The 18436-nt window shown below is 41.0% G+C and overlaps 1 protein-coding gene across 2 annotated transcripts in view; it reads right to left on the bottom strand.

Annotated features, from left to right (window-relative positions):
* The window catches only part of LOC141273561 (solute carrier family 22 member 15-like), a 270371-nt gene that overhangs the window by 206372 nt on the left and 45563 nt on the right, over window positions 1-18436 (bottom strand). For both annotated transcript variants that reach the window (XM_073685577.1, XM_073685576.1), the window contains exon 6: window positions 1428-1649. In XM_073685577.1, coding sequence (XP_073541678.1) covers window positions 1428-1649 — 222 coding nt within the window. The remainder of the gene's footprint in view (window positions 1-1427; window positions 1650-18436) is intronic.

The raw sequence follows: 18436 nt of genomic DNA, 5'->3' as shown, positions 1-18436 counted from the left end.
GGTACACATTGTACATAAAGTGGCCGACCCTTATAAAATGAATTATAATCAGTAATCCGAAGTGCTACAAATCCGTGACCTCAATCTATAAGGGCCTCCTGTAATAGCTTTCCAATTTATAAAAAGTAGACGGGGCAAGGCATTAAACCCTTCTGTCAATTATTTCTTCATATAGATCTGCATCTATGAGATTGCTCCTTCACATAAAAGTGTATTCTCTTAAACGGCCATTTAATTTGCTCTTCTCGTGCACAGATAGGATACTTAGCATCCCAGTCACATCGAATCCCCCTGATATAGTTATACAACCTAGCCGGTCATTGTGTCCTCATGAATAGAATTGCTAAGAGTTTGTTACTCTGTTACAGACTATATTATATCTTCCCTGAGTTGTAATCATTTACGGTTTATGTTCCTTCTCTCAACATGATCTCATAGCGAACAGCTCCGAAGGCTTTAGGTATCAGTTAAACAATACAACATAATTCACAGCTATAATCTAAGCTTAGGATATAAAAGAGAGGAAAGGGAGTATCTAGCACTCTCATTACACATTGTCAACAACTAGCGATAAGAGCCATTAATAAAACGCCCTACTTAATGCAGGAGGGGAAAAAAAACAAGTACAAAGATAATAGCTTCTACAAAATTAAATACCTGCCTTTCATTTTATTGACCCTTAAATACCATCCTTGTCCTCCAGGCACGCGTCTGCTGCGGTAGCTACATCTTCTGCTGTGCTTAAGGGGTTAAAAATCCAATTAACCTGCCCTTATTACGCCAAATTATCCAGTATTGTCATAGTAATAATTAACCGCAATGAACGCAAGATGTAAAATAGCCTCGATACATCACCGGCTCCGCGTCTATAACTCACGGAGAAGCGATCCAATACCGATAGCATATTTTACGAGGCACAAATGAGAAATATCGGCATCTGCTTTTTTTTCTGAGTTTTCTCAAATTAAGAAATTACTTTTTTTTTTGGCTTCAAATTAAACAAGAAAAAGAAACAATTACATTGATAGCGTGTACCGGTAAATGGCTTTAGTGAAGTAAGATGATCTGCATCATTGAAGACGTACGCCTCAGCCTCCTGTAATAGTAAATCAGTTCATTTTTTTCTTGCCAGAACAATTAAACGCTTTTAGAGAAGGAGAGAAAAAAAAAACCTAATTTGTGAACAAAGTCAGGAGGCAGAAAATTCACAAAAATTGCCGAGCTAGAGAAGCGGGCAAGGCTCGGTGCAGGCGCACACTGATCCTTCTGTTTGACATGAAGCTTTTATGCCCATTAGACATGCCGGCTAAGAAGTTAACCTAGTGTAAATCCTGCAAGATGAGACAAAAAGTTATTGAAATTCATTAAACAGAACAAAGGCTTCATCTGAAAACGCAGTTTAAAGCACAAAATAATGTTCAACCTACCAGATATACATCAAGATGACTGTCCTCCAGAGAAGCGCGCCGTGTCTCACCAAACCAAAGATGCTGTGTGCCGGGTCACCCGATCCTGGAGTCGCGTTGCAGGCTCTTAATTTCACTGAAGGAATTTCCTTGCCATTAGCACAAGCTATACGGTGTAATACGGCCTCTGCTTCCACCGTGTGACCGCGCGAGTACAGCCATCTTGGGGATTCAGGGAGCAAACTAAGCAGAAAAAAGAAGAACAAAACAAATGCATCACCTGTATCATAAAAGTATACAACACAACAAAGTAGGTACATCATACTGTGAGCACAGCACAGAATTAAAGGGGATGTCCACTACGCGGACAACTTCTTCTTAATCACCATGTTCCTTATAAAATAACAGCTATACTCCCCTCCAGGGGCCGTATCAGTGGTGTCGGCACTGGCTCTCCCAGGGCCCTGCAACCAGTCAGCGGCCGCTGCACTTTCCCCTCCTTTGGATAAATCAAACATGAAGAGCAAGTGAGACCATCCACAACTATGACTTCCACCGGATGTCAGTAACGTCCGAAGGAGGAGAGAGTGAAGCAGCCGCTGATTGGCTGCAGGGCCCTCGGAGAGCCAGTGCCGACACCACTGGAAAGGCGCTGTAATTATTATTTTACTAGTGGGGGACTTGGTGATTGAAAAGGAGTTGTCCAAGTAGTGGTCAACCCCTTCAAGCAAAATCAAGGAAAAAAACAAACAAACCAAGGGTTTTCCAAGACCACTGTAGTGAAGCAAATTAAGACCTGAAAGGTATCAGTATCAGATGCATTATCCTTAAGCATCCAATACTGGGATACTGGGATATAATGGCATGCAGGTCTTAGAAGATATGAAATGTGTCAATGGTTTTACATTTCAATCTGTTGCAGTATTACCCAAAAAATTGCAGTTTTCATTCATATTAAAATTAGGCACTAAGTGCTATTGTTGTGAAAGAGCACTTAAGCCCCCTGGTTTCCCCTCGTAGCATTAGCCTCTTTAGCTTGATTGATAGCTTACTGTTTATGAGACATCAAGTGCCAACTAAGGAAATCAGCACTTAAGCATTTTTTATGCATACGAAAATAAGGCATTATTTCTCAGGAATGCAGCAACAGATAGAAAATATAAAGAAGCTTATGGATTTACATTTTCATGATCTACATACCTATAAATGCGGTTTTGGGGGAAGCCTGTTAATCTTACTGAAATATACTCTTTAATGTAGATGTATACATGATTACAGGAACGTTCAGGTACATTTAAAGTGATTGTCATTGGGACAGGGACTGTACAACGATGCAGCTACATTTCCTCTGCCACTTTTTTCCCTTAGTGGATCCTGGCAGATGTCATGGCAGATTATGCAGATGCAGCTTTCAGATGACAGGTATCGTGTCTCCGTGGTAAAAGAGTTCAAACAAACCCTGTATAATCTCATTCCGTACTCACAATCATTCCATCAGTTTCCTATGGCTTGTTCTTTGGGGACAAATTGGATTTTTTATTGGCAACATTTTAGGTTACATGTAAAATATCGAAGAATGATAAATCATTTTTTGGGGGAGGGGTTGGGAAAAAACAGGAAAAATGACATTCTTAAAGGGGTATTGCCCTCTCAAAGATCCTATCCCAATATGTAGTAGGTGTAATAATAATAATAATAATATTAGCAAATATCTCCAATTAGAAACGTAGTATAGTATTTTTGATTTGCTATCTTTCTTACCTCATGTGCAAGCATCGCAGGACCTTGGGTATCCATGGTTACGACTAGCTAACTAACTGTGACTTTATCAGTGGACGTAACCATGGATACCCAAGGTCCTGCGATGCCTGCACATGAGGTAAGAAAGATAGCAAATCAAAAAAAATATACTACATTTCTAATTGAGATATTTGCTAATATTACTATTATTACACCTACTACAGGTATATATTTTTCACTGCTTGTGTGATCTGTCCTGAAAACTGCATTATATCTCCATGCAATGCTCTGCAGCCTATCAATTTCTGGTATATATTTTTCACTGCTTGTGTGATCTGTCCTGAAAACTGCATTATATCTCCATGCAATGCTCTGCAGCCTATCAATTTCTGGTATATATTTTTCACTGCTTGTGTGATCTGTCCTGAAAACTGCATTATATCTCCATGCAATGCTCTGCAGCCTATCAATTTCTGGTATATATTTTTCACTGCTTGTGTGATCTGTCCTGAAAACTGCATTATATCTCCATGCAATGCTCTGCAGCCTATCAATTTCTGGTATATATTTTTTCACTCCTCTAGCTTTTTTATTCCATGATACTTAAAGGTCATCACACTTACTTTAAGAGTTTATGATCCATGCCGAGTTTACTAGTTTTTTTTTTTTTTCCCTGCACTTTATGGTCTCCTGTTGTCTTTTAAGCTAGTGATTGATTGTTAATGAGTTAAATCTGTGCAGATCTAAGCAGATACGTCCCTATATATTGAGACTTAGTTAAGGGGAGGCATTTATGCGGGGGCATTTATGCATATAGCATTTATGCATACTTTATCGAAGTGCCATAATTTAGCAAAGTGCCCTGGCAGTTAGAAAATGGCATTGCTAATATCCATCTTTCTTCTCTTCTTACAGGTATATATTTTTCACTGCTTGTGTGATCTGTCCTGAAAACTGCATTATATCTCCATGCAATGCTCTGCAGCCTATCAATTTCTGGTATATATTTTTTCACTCCTCTAGCTTTTTTATTCCATGATACTTAAAGGTCATCACACTTACTTTAAGAGTTTATGATCCATGCCGAGTTTACTAGTTTTTTTTTTTTTTCCCTGCACTTTATGGTCTCCTGTTGTCTTTTAAGCTAGTGATTGATTGTTAATGAGTTAAATCTGTGCAGATCTAAGCAGATACGTCCCTATATATTGAGACTTAGTTAAGGGGAGGCATTTATGCGGGGGCATTTATGCATATAGCATTTATGCATACTTTATCGAAGTGCCATAATTTAGCAAAGTGCCCTGGCAGTTAGAAAATGGCATTGCTAATATCCATCTTTCTTCTCTTCTTACAGGTATATATTTTTCACTGCTTGTGTGATCTGTCCTGAAAACTGCATTATATCTCCATGCAATGCTCTGCAGCCTATCAATTTCTGGTATATATTTTTTCACTCCTCTAGCTTTTTTATTCCATGATACTTAAAGGTCATCACACTTACTTTAAGAGTTTATGATCCATGCCGAGTTTACTAGTTTTTTTTTTTTTTCCCTGCACTTTATGGTCTCCTGTTGTCTTTTAAGCTAGTGATTGATTGTTAATGAGTTAAATCTGTGCAGATCTAAGCAGATACGTCCCTATATATTGAGACTTAGTTAAGGGGAGGCATTTATGCGGGGGCATTTATGCATATAGCATTTATGCATACTTTATCGAAGTGCCATAATTTAGCAAAGTGCCCTGGCAGTTAGAAAATGGCATTGCTAATATCCATCTTTCTTCTCTTCTTACAGGTATATATTTTTCACTGCTTGTGTGATCTGTCCTGAAAACTGCATTATATCTCCATGCAATGCTCTGCAGCCTATCAATTTCTGGTATATATTTTTTCACTCCTCTAGCTTTTTTATTCCATGATACTTAAAGGTCATCACACTTACTTTAAGAGTTTATGATCCATGCCGAGTTTACTAGTTTTTTTTTTTTTTCCCTGCACTTTATGGTCTCCTGTTGTCTTTTAAGCTAGTGATTGATTGTTAATGAGTTAAATCTGTGCAGATCTAAGCAGATACGTCCCTATATATTGAGACTTAGTTAAGGGGAGGCATTTATGCGGGGGCATTTATGCATATAGCATTTATGCATACTTTATCGAAGTGCCATAATTTAGCAAAGTGCCCTGGCAGTTAGAAAATGGCATTGCTAATATCCATCTTTCTTCTCTTCTTACAGGTATATATTTTTCACTGCTTGTGTGATCTGTCCTGAAAACTGCATTATATCTCCATGCAATGCTCTGCAGCCTATCAATTTCTGGTATATATTTTTTCACTCCTCTAGCTTTTTTATTCCATGATACTTAAAGGTCATCACACTTACTTTAAGAGTTTATGATCCATGCCGAGTTTACTAGTTTTTTTTTTTTTTCCCTGCACTTTATGGTCTCCTGTTGTCTTTTAAGCTAGTGATTGATTGTTAATGAGTTAAATCTGTGCAGATCTAAGCAGATACGTCCCTATATATTGAGACTTAGTTAAGGGGAGGCATTTATGCGGGGGCATTTATGCATATAGCATTTATGCATACTTTATCGAAGTGCCATAATTTAGCAAAGTGCCCTGGCAGTTAGAAAATGGCATTGCTAATATCCATCTTTCTTCTCTTCTTACAGGTATATATTTTTCACTGCTTGTGTGATCTGTCCTGAAAACTGCATTATATCTCCATGCAATGCTCTGCAGCCTATCAATTTCTGGTATATATTTTTTCACTCCTCTAGCTTTTTTATTCCATGATACTTAAAGGTCATCACACTTACTTTAAGAGTTTATGATCCATGCCGAGTTTACTAGTTTTTTTTTTTTTTCCCTGCACTTTATGGTCTCCTGTTGTCTTTTAAGCTAGTGATTGATTGTTAATGAGTTAAATCTGTGCAGATCTAAGCAGATACGTCCCTATATATTGAGACTTAGTTAAGGGGAGGCATTTATGCGGGGGCATTTATGCATATAGCATTTATGCATACTTTATCGAAGTGCCATAATTTAGCAAAGTGCCCTGGCAGTTAGAAAATGGCATTGCTAATATCCATCTTTCTTCTCTTCTTACAGGTATATATTTTTCACTGCTTGTGTGATCTGTCCTGAAAACTGCATTATATCTCCATGCAATGCTCTGCAGCCTATCAATTTCTGGTATATATTTTTTCACTCCTCTAGCTTTTTTATTCCATGATACTTAAAGGTCATCACACTTACTTTAAGAGTTTATGATCCATGCCGAGTTTACTAGTTTTTTTTTTTTTTCCCTGCACTTTATGGTCTCCTGTTGTCTTTTAAGCTAGTGATTGATTGTTAATGAGTTAAATCTGTGCAGATCTAAGCAGATACGTCCCTATATATTGAGACTTAGTTAAGGGGAGGCATTTATGCGGGGGCATTTATGCATATAGCATTTATGCATACTTTATCGAAGTGCCATAATTTAGCAAAGTGCCCTGGCAGTTAGAAAATGGCATTGCTAATATCCATCTTTCTTCTCTTCTTACAGGTATATATTTTTCACTGCTTGTGTGATCTGTCCTGAAAACTGCATTATATCTCCATGCAATGCTCTGCAGCCTATCAATTTCTGGTATATATTTTTTCACTCCTCTAGCTTTTTTATTCCATGATACTTAAAGGTCATCACACTTACTTTAAGAGTTTATGATCCATGCCGAGTTTACTAGTTTTTTTTTTTTTTCCCTGCACTTTATGGTCTCCTGTTGTCTTTTAAGCTAGTGATTGATTGTTAATGAGTTAAATCTGTGCAGATCTAAGCAGATACGTCCCTATATATTGAGACTTAGTTAAGGGGAGGCATTTATGCGGGGGCATTTATGCATATAGCATTTATGCATACTTTATCGAAGTGCCATAATTTAGCAAAGTGCCCTGGCAGTTAGAAAATGGCATTGCTAATATCCATCTTTCTTCTCTTCTTACAGGTATATATTTTTCACTGCTTGTGTGATCTGTCCTGAAAACTGCATTATATCTCCATGCAATGCTCTGCAGCCTATCAATTTCTGGTATATATTTTTTCACTCCTCTAGCTTTTTTATTCCATGATACTTAAAGGTCATCACACTTACTTTAAGAGTTTATGATCCATGCCGAGTTTACTAGTTTTTTTTTTTTTTCCCTGCACTTTATGGTCTCCTGTTGTCTTTTAAGCTAGTGATTGATTGTTAATGAGTTAAATCTGTGCAGATCTAAGCAGATACGTCCCTATATATTGAGACTTAGTTAAGGGGAGGCATTTATGCGGGGGCATTTATGCATATAGCATTTATGCATACTTTATCGAAGTGCCATAATTTAGCAAAGTGCCCTGGCAGTTAGAAAATGGCATTGCTAATATCCATCTTTCTTCTCTTCTTACAGGTATATATTTTTCACTGCTTGTGTGATCTGTCCTGAAAACTGCATTATATCTCCATGCAATGCTCTGCAGCCTATCAATTTCTGGTATATATTTTTTCACTCCTCTAGCTTTTTTATTCCATGATACTTAAAGGTCATCACACTTACTTTAAGAGTTTATGATCCATGCCGAGTTTACTAGTTTTTTTTTTTTTTCCCTGCACTTTATGGTCTCCTGTTGTCTTTTAAGCTAGTGATTGATTGTTAATGAGTTAAATCTGTGCAGATCTAAGCAGATACGTCCCTATATATTGAGACTTAGTTAAGGGGAGGCATTTATGCGGGGGCATTTATGCATATAGCATTTATGCATACTTTATCGAAGTGCCATAATTTAGCAAAGTGCCCTGGCAGTTAGAAAATGGCAGTTGGACAGGGCAGGAGACAGGTAAGACAATTAAACAAACTTGCTTCCAGGTCATCTTTTTGGCAAACAGTATTCACCATTTGTATCTGTGCCATTTATACTCTGGTTGCTACAATCATCCACATTCACCGTTCTCCCACAAATGCGGCACACTTCATCCATATTAATCCCTCACTCCTCTCTTCTCCTATGTACAGTTGTCATGCTCTCTTCACAATGTTATACCACGCAGATCCATTCATTCCCACCATACAACGCAGGAAACGCTCTCACAAATCACTCAATCATCTGCTCACTCTCTGTATCTTCCTTCTATTAGTCGCAGGTGATATTTCTCCCAACCCAGGACCCTCCAGTAATAATAACACTAACTCTTTCCCTGTTACATTCAGAAACCCTGCTAATCTCATTAATATTCCCTGCATATCTTCTGTCTCATTCAACTGTGCCCTTTGGAATGCACGCTCAGCTTGTAATAAACTCTCTTACATCCATGACTTTTTCCTCTCTAATTCCCTCAACCTTCTGGCTCTCACTGAAACCTGGATCCAGCAGTCGGACACCACTGCCGCTGCAGCTCTCTCCTATGGTGGCCTACATTTCTCTCATACCCCGCGACCTGACAACAGATCAGGTGGAGGTGTTGGTCTGCTTCTTTCAACAAAATGTACTTTTCAGGTTATCCCCCCTGTACCCTCCCTTATCTTCCCGTCCTTTGAGGCCCACACAGTCAGACTCTACCGGCCCTTCTCCCTGCGAGTGGCGGTTGTCTATCGCCCCCCAGGTCCCCTCCGTCAATTCCTGGATCACTTTGCTGCCTGGCTTACAAATTTTCTATCCTGCGACATCCCCACGATAATCATGGGAGACTTTAACATCCCAATTGGCGATCCTCTTTCCCCATCTGCCACGCATCTTTTATCATTAACCTCCTCCTTCGGCCTTTCACAGCTTGCTAATTCTCCTACACATGAGGACGGGAACACATTGGACCTGATCTTCTCCCGGCTTTGCTCAGTACATGACTTTACTAACTCTCCCCTTCCACTCTCTGACCATAATCTTCTTTCATTCTCTGTCAAGAACTGTGACTCTACTCAAGACACTCCCACCGTCCACACTTATAGAAATTTACGCGCCATTAACACCCAGAAATTTATAAAAAGGTTGCAATCATCATTGGCCCCAATCTCCTCCCTCTCATGTCCCGAATCTGCATTGAAGCATTATAACAAAATAATGCTATGCGCCCTGGATGAAGCCGCACCTCCTACACAAAGAACAATTCGGCATAGACGGCGACAACCCTGGCACACGCCTGAAACACGTCTTCTCCAGAGGTACTCCAGGTGCGCTGAACGGCTGTGGAGAAAATCAAATCTGCCCGAAGATTTCCTCCACTATAAATTTATGCTGAAAACATATAACTCTGCCCTTCACCTCTCCAAACAAACCTACTTTAACAACCTCATCATCTCACTTTCCAATAATCCTAAACGACTCTTTGACACGTTTCATTCTCTCCTCAATCAAACAGCACAGGCCCCGACCACCGACCTCAGCGCTGACGATCTGGCTAACTATTTCAAAGAAAAAATTGACCATATCCGACAGGAAATTTTCTCCCAATCCCCAAATGTTATGCATGCTCCCCCCCGCCACATTGTATCTTGCTCATTTTCTGACTTCGAACCAGTCACGGAAGATGAAGTGATCAGGCTCCTTGCATCTTCTCGCCCTACCACCTGCACCAGCGACCCTATTCCCTCACATCTCCTTCAGTCCCTTGCTCCAGCTGTCACCTCTCACCTAACTAAAATTTTCAACCTTTCCCTCTCATCTGGTATCTTTCCCTCTTCTTTTAAACACGCCAGCATACAACCATTACTTAAAAAACCATCCCTCGACCAGAACTGCACGGCCAACTACAGACCTGTTTCCAATCTTCCCTTTATCTCTAAACTCCTGGAACGCCTGGTCCACTCCCGTCTAATCCGCTATCTCTCAGACAACTCTCTTCTTGACCCTTTACAATCTGGTTTCCGCTCTTTACATTCTACTGAAACTGCCCTCACTAAAGTCTCTAATGATCTACTAACAGCTAAATCTAATGGTCACTACTCCCTGCTGATTCTCCTGGATCTCTCTGCAGCATTTGACACTGTGGATCACCAGCTCCTCCTCACTATGCTCCGCACTATTGGCCTCAAGGACACGGTTCTCTCCTGGTTCTCCTCTTATCTCTCTGACCGCTCCTTCTCTGTGTCTTTTGCCGGCTCCTCCTCCTCTCTCCTTCCTCTTACTGTCGGGGTTCCTCAAGGATCAGTCCTAGGCCCCCTTCTTTTCTCCTTATACACCGCTCCTATTGGACAAACAATCAGTAGATTCGGTTTTCAGTACCATCTCTATGCTGATGACACCCAATTATACACCTCTGCTCCAGACATCACCCCAGCATTACTACAAAAGACCAGTGATTGTCTTTCTGCTGTGTCTAACATTATGTCCTCACTCTACCTAAAACTGAATCTGTCAAAAACTGAACTCCTCGTCTTTCCTCCCTCCATTAATCTACCTGTGCCCGATATTGCCATCTCCGTTTGTGGCTCAACCATTACTCCCCAGCTACAAGCCCGCTGTCTTGGGGTCATTTTTGATTCAGATCTTTCTTTCACTCCTCACATCAAATCACTCGCTCGTTCATGTCATCTACACCTCAAAAACATCTCAAGAATCAGGACTTTTCTCACCTTTGACTCGGCAAAAACTCTTACTGTCGCTCTTATTCATTCTCGTCTTGACTATTGCAACGCTCTACTAATCGGTCTCCCTCTTACTAAACTCTCCCCTCTCCAATCCGTCCTGAACGCAGCAGCCAGGATCATATTCCTCGCCAACCGCTACTCAGATGCCTCTTCCCTGTGCCAGTCATTGCATTGGTTGCCCATCCAATATAGAGTTCGTTTTAAACTTATCACGCTTACCCACAAAGCGCTCCATGCTTCAGTACCCCCCTACATCTCCTCCCTTGTCTCAGTCTACCACCCTACACGTGCCCTCCGTTCTGCAAATGACTTGAAACTAAAATCCTCCATAATCCGAACTTCCCACTCCCGTCTCCAAGATTTCTCGCGTGCTGCGCCAATTCTCTGGAATGCACTACCCAGGACAGTTCGATTAATTCCCAATACCCACAGTTTCAAGCGAACCCTAAAAACACATTTCTTTAGACTGGCGTATCACCTAAACACACTCTGTCCATCCCAGCTTTCCCCCATATTAAAATCTTCTTCAACTTCGGGTTCAAACCAACCATGCACATAAAAGCCTCTGTCAGGACTGCACACATACTGGCTGGCGACCAGTCCATGTATTATTATTTATCCTATTCAGTATATCAAGGCTGCATTATACAATATATGTACTTTTTACCTTTTGTGTCTCCCCCACTTCCTCATAGACTGTAAGCTCGCGAGCAGGGCCCTCACTCCGTTCGATATGAGATATGCTTATTCTGTATTGTCTGTATAAGTCCCCCCTAAAATTTGTAAAGTGCTGCGGAATATGTTGGCGCTATAAAAAATAAACTATTATTATTATTATTACATATTGGGATAGGATCCTGGAGATGGGAATACCCCTTTAAAGAGGTTGTCCACTACTTTTACTTTGATTGCAGGTGTCGGACCCCGGCTGATCAGACATTGATGACCTATCCTAAGGATAGGTCATCAAAGTAAAAGTAGTGGACAACCTCTTTATCTGTAAATCCTTAAGCTTACGGCAATTCAAAATTTAAAAAAGGATTTTTATCTTTTTTTTTTTCATCACAATAAAAATACTATTTTTTAAAATAATTTTGGTGTCCCCATATTCGGAGAGCCATAGAATGGTTTTGTTTTTTCCTTCGATGCCGCTTTATAAAGGCTTGGTTTTTTATATGGCGGGACAGGGTCCTTACTTGGTACTATTTCGAGTGTATATGAAATTTTGATGACTTTGTCTCAATTTTTAAACATGGAAAGCAAAATGAACAAAAAAAAAAAAAACAGCAATTCTCACATTTAATTTTAATGTTATTGTTTTCCTGATTTTTTGAGATATTACCGTACTCCCTGCTAATAGATATGTGGACATGTTAGCAGTGCCAGCGTTATACAGATCTGTGTCTACCAGATGTATTTTTATTTAACAGCATTCGCTGTGTAGCATAAATGACATGAATATTTTATGGATGGGGTAGAATGCGATTATTTGATCTCTTCTATAAACCCCTTCGGTACTTCTGTATTGAAGTGCATTAGCTTAGACGTTAGTCCATTATATATCGACATGTATCCGATCAAAGCCTACCGGTAATTTCAGATGACTTTCCAGAATAAGCTGTCATGTGTAATCCATTTCTGGCCATTATATAGGACTTGTATCCATATGTTCTCTTGTATTTTCAGCAGTCTCTTAGGAAATAGGTGGAGAATAATTGCTATGATGCCTCCTATACACAACACACAGACATGAGGGATTCCTGCTCTCCTGTCTCTATGTAACACTCCCACAAGCAGCTGCAGCATGGAGGACATTACAGAGGTACGAAGGAGCTTAACTATGAATCCAGCTCTGGGGTAATCGAAAACGCTAGCTGTAAAGCAGCGCCATGATCTTCCTGTGTTTTTCACTCTTCAGCCTCCTCTGTCTACCTCTCCCTTCCCCATACACTTTAATAGGTAGCTGTAATCTGACACTTCAGTGAGCTGTCAATGAGAAAAGGATGAGTTTTGGAGATAGATTCCCTTTATGAGCCCCACCTTTCAACAGGTATTTGTTATAGAATTTGAGAGCAGTATTATGTAGGGAAAGAGGCACTGATTCCAGTGATGTGTCATTTACTAGGCTGTGTTTTCCTGGTTCATTACAACCACTGTATTATCAGCAGGAGCTTAATCACTACTGGACTAAGTGTCTCCTGCCTCCTAGTCCAATCACACCTCCAGCAGTGATTAGCAACTTTCTGTCAATATACATGATACACAGAAAACTGCTAATTAGGAGTGTGGGTGGGGTTATACAGGGCTCAATAGTCCGAGCTCTGCTAAATCTACAGCAGAGAAAACTGATTCTATCACAATCGCTGCACCCAGTAAAGTGATACATCACTGGAATCCAGGTCTCTGTTCCTACAACCTACAGCTGTCAGATTACATGGCAAAAACCTGATGATACATTGCCTTTAAGTGGACAATGAAGCATAGTTCTGTGATTAGATATATTATAACGTTTCTTATATTTGCTTGCAAAGTTTGTTGTAATAACAGTGATTATTTAAGCCACGTCTTAGACAATGCCTAATAGGCTCGTGTCCATGGAAGAACTGGGGCCTTTATCAAGCCCCTCGCAGCTATGGCAAAATGCCATCCACCAAGGCTGCAAATTTAAAATCGATATTACTCAATGTATTGATTCCCTTTCTATCTTGTTAAAGCACTGCCTGGATCCACTGGCGGGGTACCTGGGTATTCTATAAGTTTTAAAAAGAAAATTAGGATTTGACAACCATTTTTTCATGGCAAGTCAAGTAATATAGGTTAAAGGCTTGTTGAAAAAGGTGGGATTGCAGGGTTCACTTGCGTTTATTTTAGAGTATCACTTTAATTGTTATAGTGGGTGATGAAAGCAGCATAGTTGAAAAAAATAATATAAAAAAGGGGTTAAATGAGGTGGTGATGAGCAAAAAAGACTAGTATGGATTTAAAGGGAACCTGTCATGTACGATAATGCCATTAACATGCAAATATAGGGTTAATCTGCAGGTTAGAGTTACATAGCTGTCCAGCCCCCGGGAGAAATTAATTTTATTTCTCCTAGGCGCTGCCAGCCTTCAGTCATGCAGGCGTGCCCGGAGCAAACACTTTGAGCACACCCCGGCACTGACTGACAGCTGGCAAAGCAGTGCATTAGTACAGAGCCGGCTGTCAGTCAGTGATGGAGCGTGCTTACCGCCACTGCCCTCAGTGCTGTGAGCAGTGACTGTAATTGGTCTGGGCACTCTATGACTGAAAGCCGGCGGCTCCAGTGAGAAATAAAGTTAATTTTCTCCAGAGTACCGGACTTTCAGTACAGCAGCCGAGCACCTTGATAATGTTATTAACTTGCAGATTACCCCTATATGTGCAGGTTAAAAGTGTTATTGGACCTTATAGTATGCCTTTAAAGGAAACCTGTTTTGAGTAGCAGGGTTCAACTGTTATACAAACAGAAAATACAAAAAATTGCCAAAATGACTATTCCGGGTGATATTCTTTATGTGGAAAGCAACTAAACTATCCATTTATTCTAACAATCAAAATCATAGCATTGATAGGAAAAGCAGCCATGTTGGAAAGGTTTTCTCTGCAGATGGTTGTAATCATTGAATCATGGCATGTAAATGAAAAATTGCTGATCATTTTCATGCTATCGACTGAAGAGTAGCCAAATAGCTCTTACCCTAGCAAACAATCTGTGTCTGCATGTCTGAGTGTTCAAAGGCAATGAATAAAATAAGAAAAGTTAGAACAGAGACATCTATACTACATTTTATCTATTTTATACTACTATCGCCAGCTCTAAAGGGGAAACAGCTAACCAATTTTGTGTAATTTCCATGAAGGAAAGGCTTATCCTAAACGTAATATTTGCCGACACAAAAAAATGAAATATATTTTTCTAAAATGTTACTACTACATAGATGTGGCCCAAGGAGGCACATTTCTCCTTGTTGAGAGTGCCAAGTCAGTGTTAGGAGACGTGCAGGCCATGTCATACTCCTCAGAGGGTACGAGGACTTGAACTCGAGTGCCATCTATTGGGGGTATACATCTTCAAAGTCAATACTGAACCATTTTCCTCTCTGAAGAAGGGATTTGCACATTTAAATTCCCAGAGGAACAATGCATGGCCTATAGGTCAGCATACGCCAGCTAGGAACTCCCCACTAGGAGAAACATTCCCCCTTAGGCCATGGCCACACTATCAGTTTTTGGTCAGTATTTGGTCAGTATTTTTTCCTCAGGAGTGAGAGACAAAACCAGGTGAGAAACAATCAGAGAAAAGATATAAGAGAAACAAGTCACCAATTCTACATTTATCACCCACTCCTGGTTTTGCCTCCCACTCCTGAGAAAAAGTCGTAGTTACTTACTGGTAACGGGATTTCTCTGAGGCCATGATAGCACCACGGAGAGAGGGGATCTGCCCTTCAAGGACAGGAAACCTACGGATAAAAAGGGCAGTACCTCTCCCCGCATCAGTTATTTACAGAGCACGAGAGGACCTCCAGGGTATTATAACAAAAAAATATCATCATTGTCATGCTTATCAGGAACACCTTGTGACCAAGACAAAAATAACAAATAAGTGTGCTCACCACACATGCAGGGAAGGACTATACGGGTGCTGTCATGGGCTCAGAGAAATCCCGTTACCGGTAAGTAACTACGAATTCCTCCCTCCCCCATGACAGCACCACGAAGAGAATTGAAGAGAATTGTAAAGGGAGAGACCACCACTTCCAGAACCCTTCTCCCAAAGGTGAGATCAGAGGAAGAGGCTAGGTCCAGCCGATAATGTTTGAAAAAAGTAGAGGGGGGTGACCATGTTGCAGCTTTACATACAGTGGGGAAAAAAAGTATTTAGTCAGCCACCAATTGTGCAAGTTCTCCCACTTAAAAAGATGAGAGAGGCCTGTAATTGACATCATAGGTAGACCTCAACTATGAGATACAAAATGAGAAAACAAATCCTGAAAATCACATTGTCTGAATTGGAAAGACATTTTTTTTCAAATTTTGGTGGAAAATAAGTATTTGGTCAATTACAAAAGTTCATCTCAATACTTTGTTATATATCCTTTGTTGGCAATGACAAAAGTCAAACGTTTTCTGTAAGTCTTCACAAGGTTGGCACACACTGTTGCTGGTATGTTGGCCCATTCCTCCATGCAGATCTCCCCTAGAGCAGTGATGTTTTGAGGCTGTCGCTGGGCAACATGGACTTTCAACTCTCTTCAAAGGTTTTCTATAGGGTTTAGATCTGGAGACTGGCTAGGCCACTTCAGGACCTTGAAATGCTTCTTAAGAAGCCACTCCTTCATTGCCCTGGCGGTGTGCTTGGGATCATTGTCATGCTGAAAGACCCAGACACGTTTCATCTTCAATGCCCTTGCTGATGGAAGGATGTTTGCACTCAAAATCTCACGATACATGGCCCCATTCATTCTTTCATGTACACGGATCAGTCGTTCTGGTCCCTTTGCAGATAAACAGCCCCAAAGCATGATGTTGCCAGCCCCATGCTTCACAGTAGGTATGGTGTTCTTTGGATGCAACTCAGCAATCTTTCTACTCCAAACACGACGAGTTGTGTTTCTACCAAACAGTTCTACTTTGGTTTCATTTGACCATACGACATTCTCCCAATATTCCTCAGGATCATCCAAATGCTCTCTAGCAAACTTCAGACGGGCTCGGACATGTAATGGCATAAGCAAGGGGACACGTCTGGCACTGCAGGATCTGAGTCCCTGGGGCGTAGTGTGTTACTGATGGCAGCCTGTTTAACGTTGATCCGAGCTCTCTGCAGGTCATTCACTAGGTCCCCCCGTGTGGTTCTGGGATTTTTGCTCACCGTTCTTGAGATCATTTTGACCCAACGGGGTGAGATCTTGTGTGAAGCACCAGATCGAGGGAGATTATCAGTGGTCTTGTATGTCTTCCATTTTGTAATTATTGCTCCCACAGTTGATTTCTTCACACCAAGCTGCTTGCCTATTACAGATTCAGTCTTCCCAGCCTGGTGCAGGGCTCCAATTTTGTTTCTGGTGTCCTTCGACAGCTCTTTGGTCTTCACCATAGTGGAGTTTGGAGTGTGACTGTTTGAGGTTGCGGACAGGTGTCTTTTGTACTGCTAACAAGTTTAAACAGGTGCCAGTACTACAGGTAATTAGTGGAGGACAGAGACAGAGGAGCCTCTTAAAGAAGTTACAGGTCTGTGAGAATCAGAAATCTTGCTTGTTTGTTATTGACCAAATACTTATTTTCCACCAAAATTTGAAAGAAATTTCTTTCCATATCAAACAATGTGATTTTCAGGATTTGTTTTCTCATTTTGTCTCTTAGTTGAGGTCTACCTATGATGTCAATTACAGGCCTCTGTCATCTTTTTAAGAGGGAGAACTTGCACAATTGGTGGCTGACTAAATACTTTTTCCCCCCAATGTATCTGCTCTATAGAAACACCAGCTTTTTCCACCCAGGAGGTTGCCACTGCCCTGGTCGAGTGAGCCTTCAATCCTTCCGGAGCGGCTTCCCCACTTGCCGAGTATGCCAGAGAAATGGCATCTCTTATCCACCTCGACAACGTGCCTTTTGAGGCTTTTAGCCCCTTAAGAGGTCTCTGTAAACACACAAAAAGAGACCAATCCTCCTACACTCTTGTGTGGCTGCCAGATATTGGATTAGACATCTCCATACGTCTAAGGTATGGAGGTCTTTTTCCCACTTAGATTGGAGCAAAAGGAAGGAAGGGTGACCTCCTGGGATCTATGAAATCGACAAGCCACCTTAGGCAAATAGGCTGTGTCAGGTTTGAGAATGACCATCTTCCAGGATCTGCGTAAAGGGTGGCCCCACAGAAAGGGCCTGGATATCACTAATCCTGCGGGCTGATGTTAATGCCGATAAAAGTGATGCTTTGAGAGATATAATTTTAAGAGACGCGCAGTCTAAGGGTTCAAAGGGGGGTTTAGTTAAAGCTATAAGAACCAAATTTAAAGCCCAAGGTAGGAATCTTGGACTAGCGAGGGGTCTGGATCTGGCCGAAGCTTTAATGAACCTAGATATCCATCGGTTCCTTGCTAAATCACAATTATATAATGCCCCCAATGCTGCAACTTGGACCTTCCCTTCAGGGTGCTAGTAGCTAAACCTTGCTCTAACCCTTTCTGCAGAAATTCTAAGATGGTTGCCACTGTTACCTCTTCCTTCACGCTAGACCCTGAAAAGGAAAGAAACCTTCTTCAAGTTTCCCCATAGAGCTTGGTAGTGACCGGTTTCCAACTCTGGAGTAGGGTGGAAATTAAATTCGGGGAAAACCCGCTATCCCTTAGGTGAGCCCTCTCAAATTCCAAGCCATCATGTGTAAATTTGATACTTGAGGATGACACACCGGCCCCTGGGAGAGAAGGTCCGGGATCTCCAGAAGCACCCAGGGGTCGGAGATGGACATCCTCCTGAGCCAGAAAAAACAAGTCCTCTTTGGCCAAAAGGGGGGAATCAGAATTACATTCGCCTGTCTTCCCTGATTTTTCTTAGAACAGCAGGTATCAAGACAACTGGCGGAAAGGCATAAGCTAGGCTGTGATCCCACGGGATTATGAAGGCATCCAGAGCAAGGGGATTCCCCTCTGGATCTATTGAGCAGAA

The sequence above is a fragment of the Phyllobates terribilis genome, unplaced genomic scaffold, assembly GCF_046119375.1.
Source record: "Phyllobates terribilis strain yellow unplaced genomic scaffold, ASM4611937v1 Scaffold_5__5_contigs__length_657084704, whole genome shotgun sequence".
In the NCBI taxonomy this organism is placed as follows: domain Eukaryota; kingdom Metazoa; phylum Chordata; class Amphibia; order Anura; family Dendrobatidae; genus Phyllobates; species Phyllobates terribilis.
Note: the sequence above shows the minus strand (reverse complement) of the source record. Positions and strands in the feature narration are given on the sequence as shown.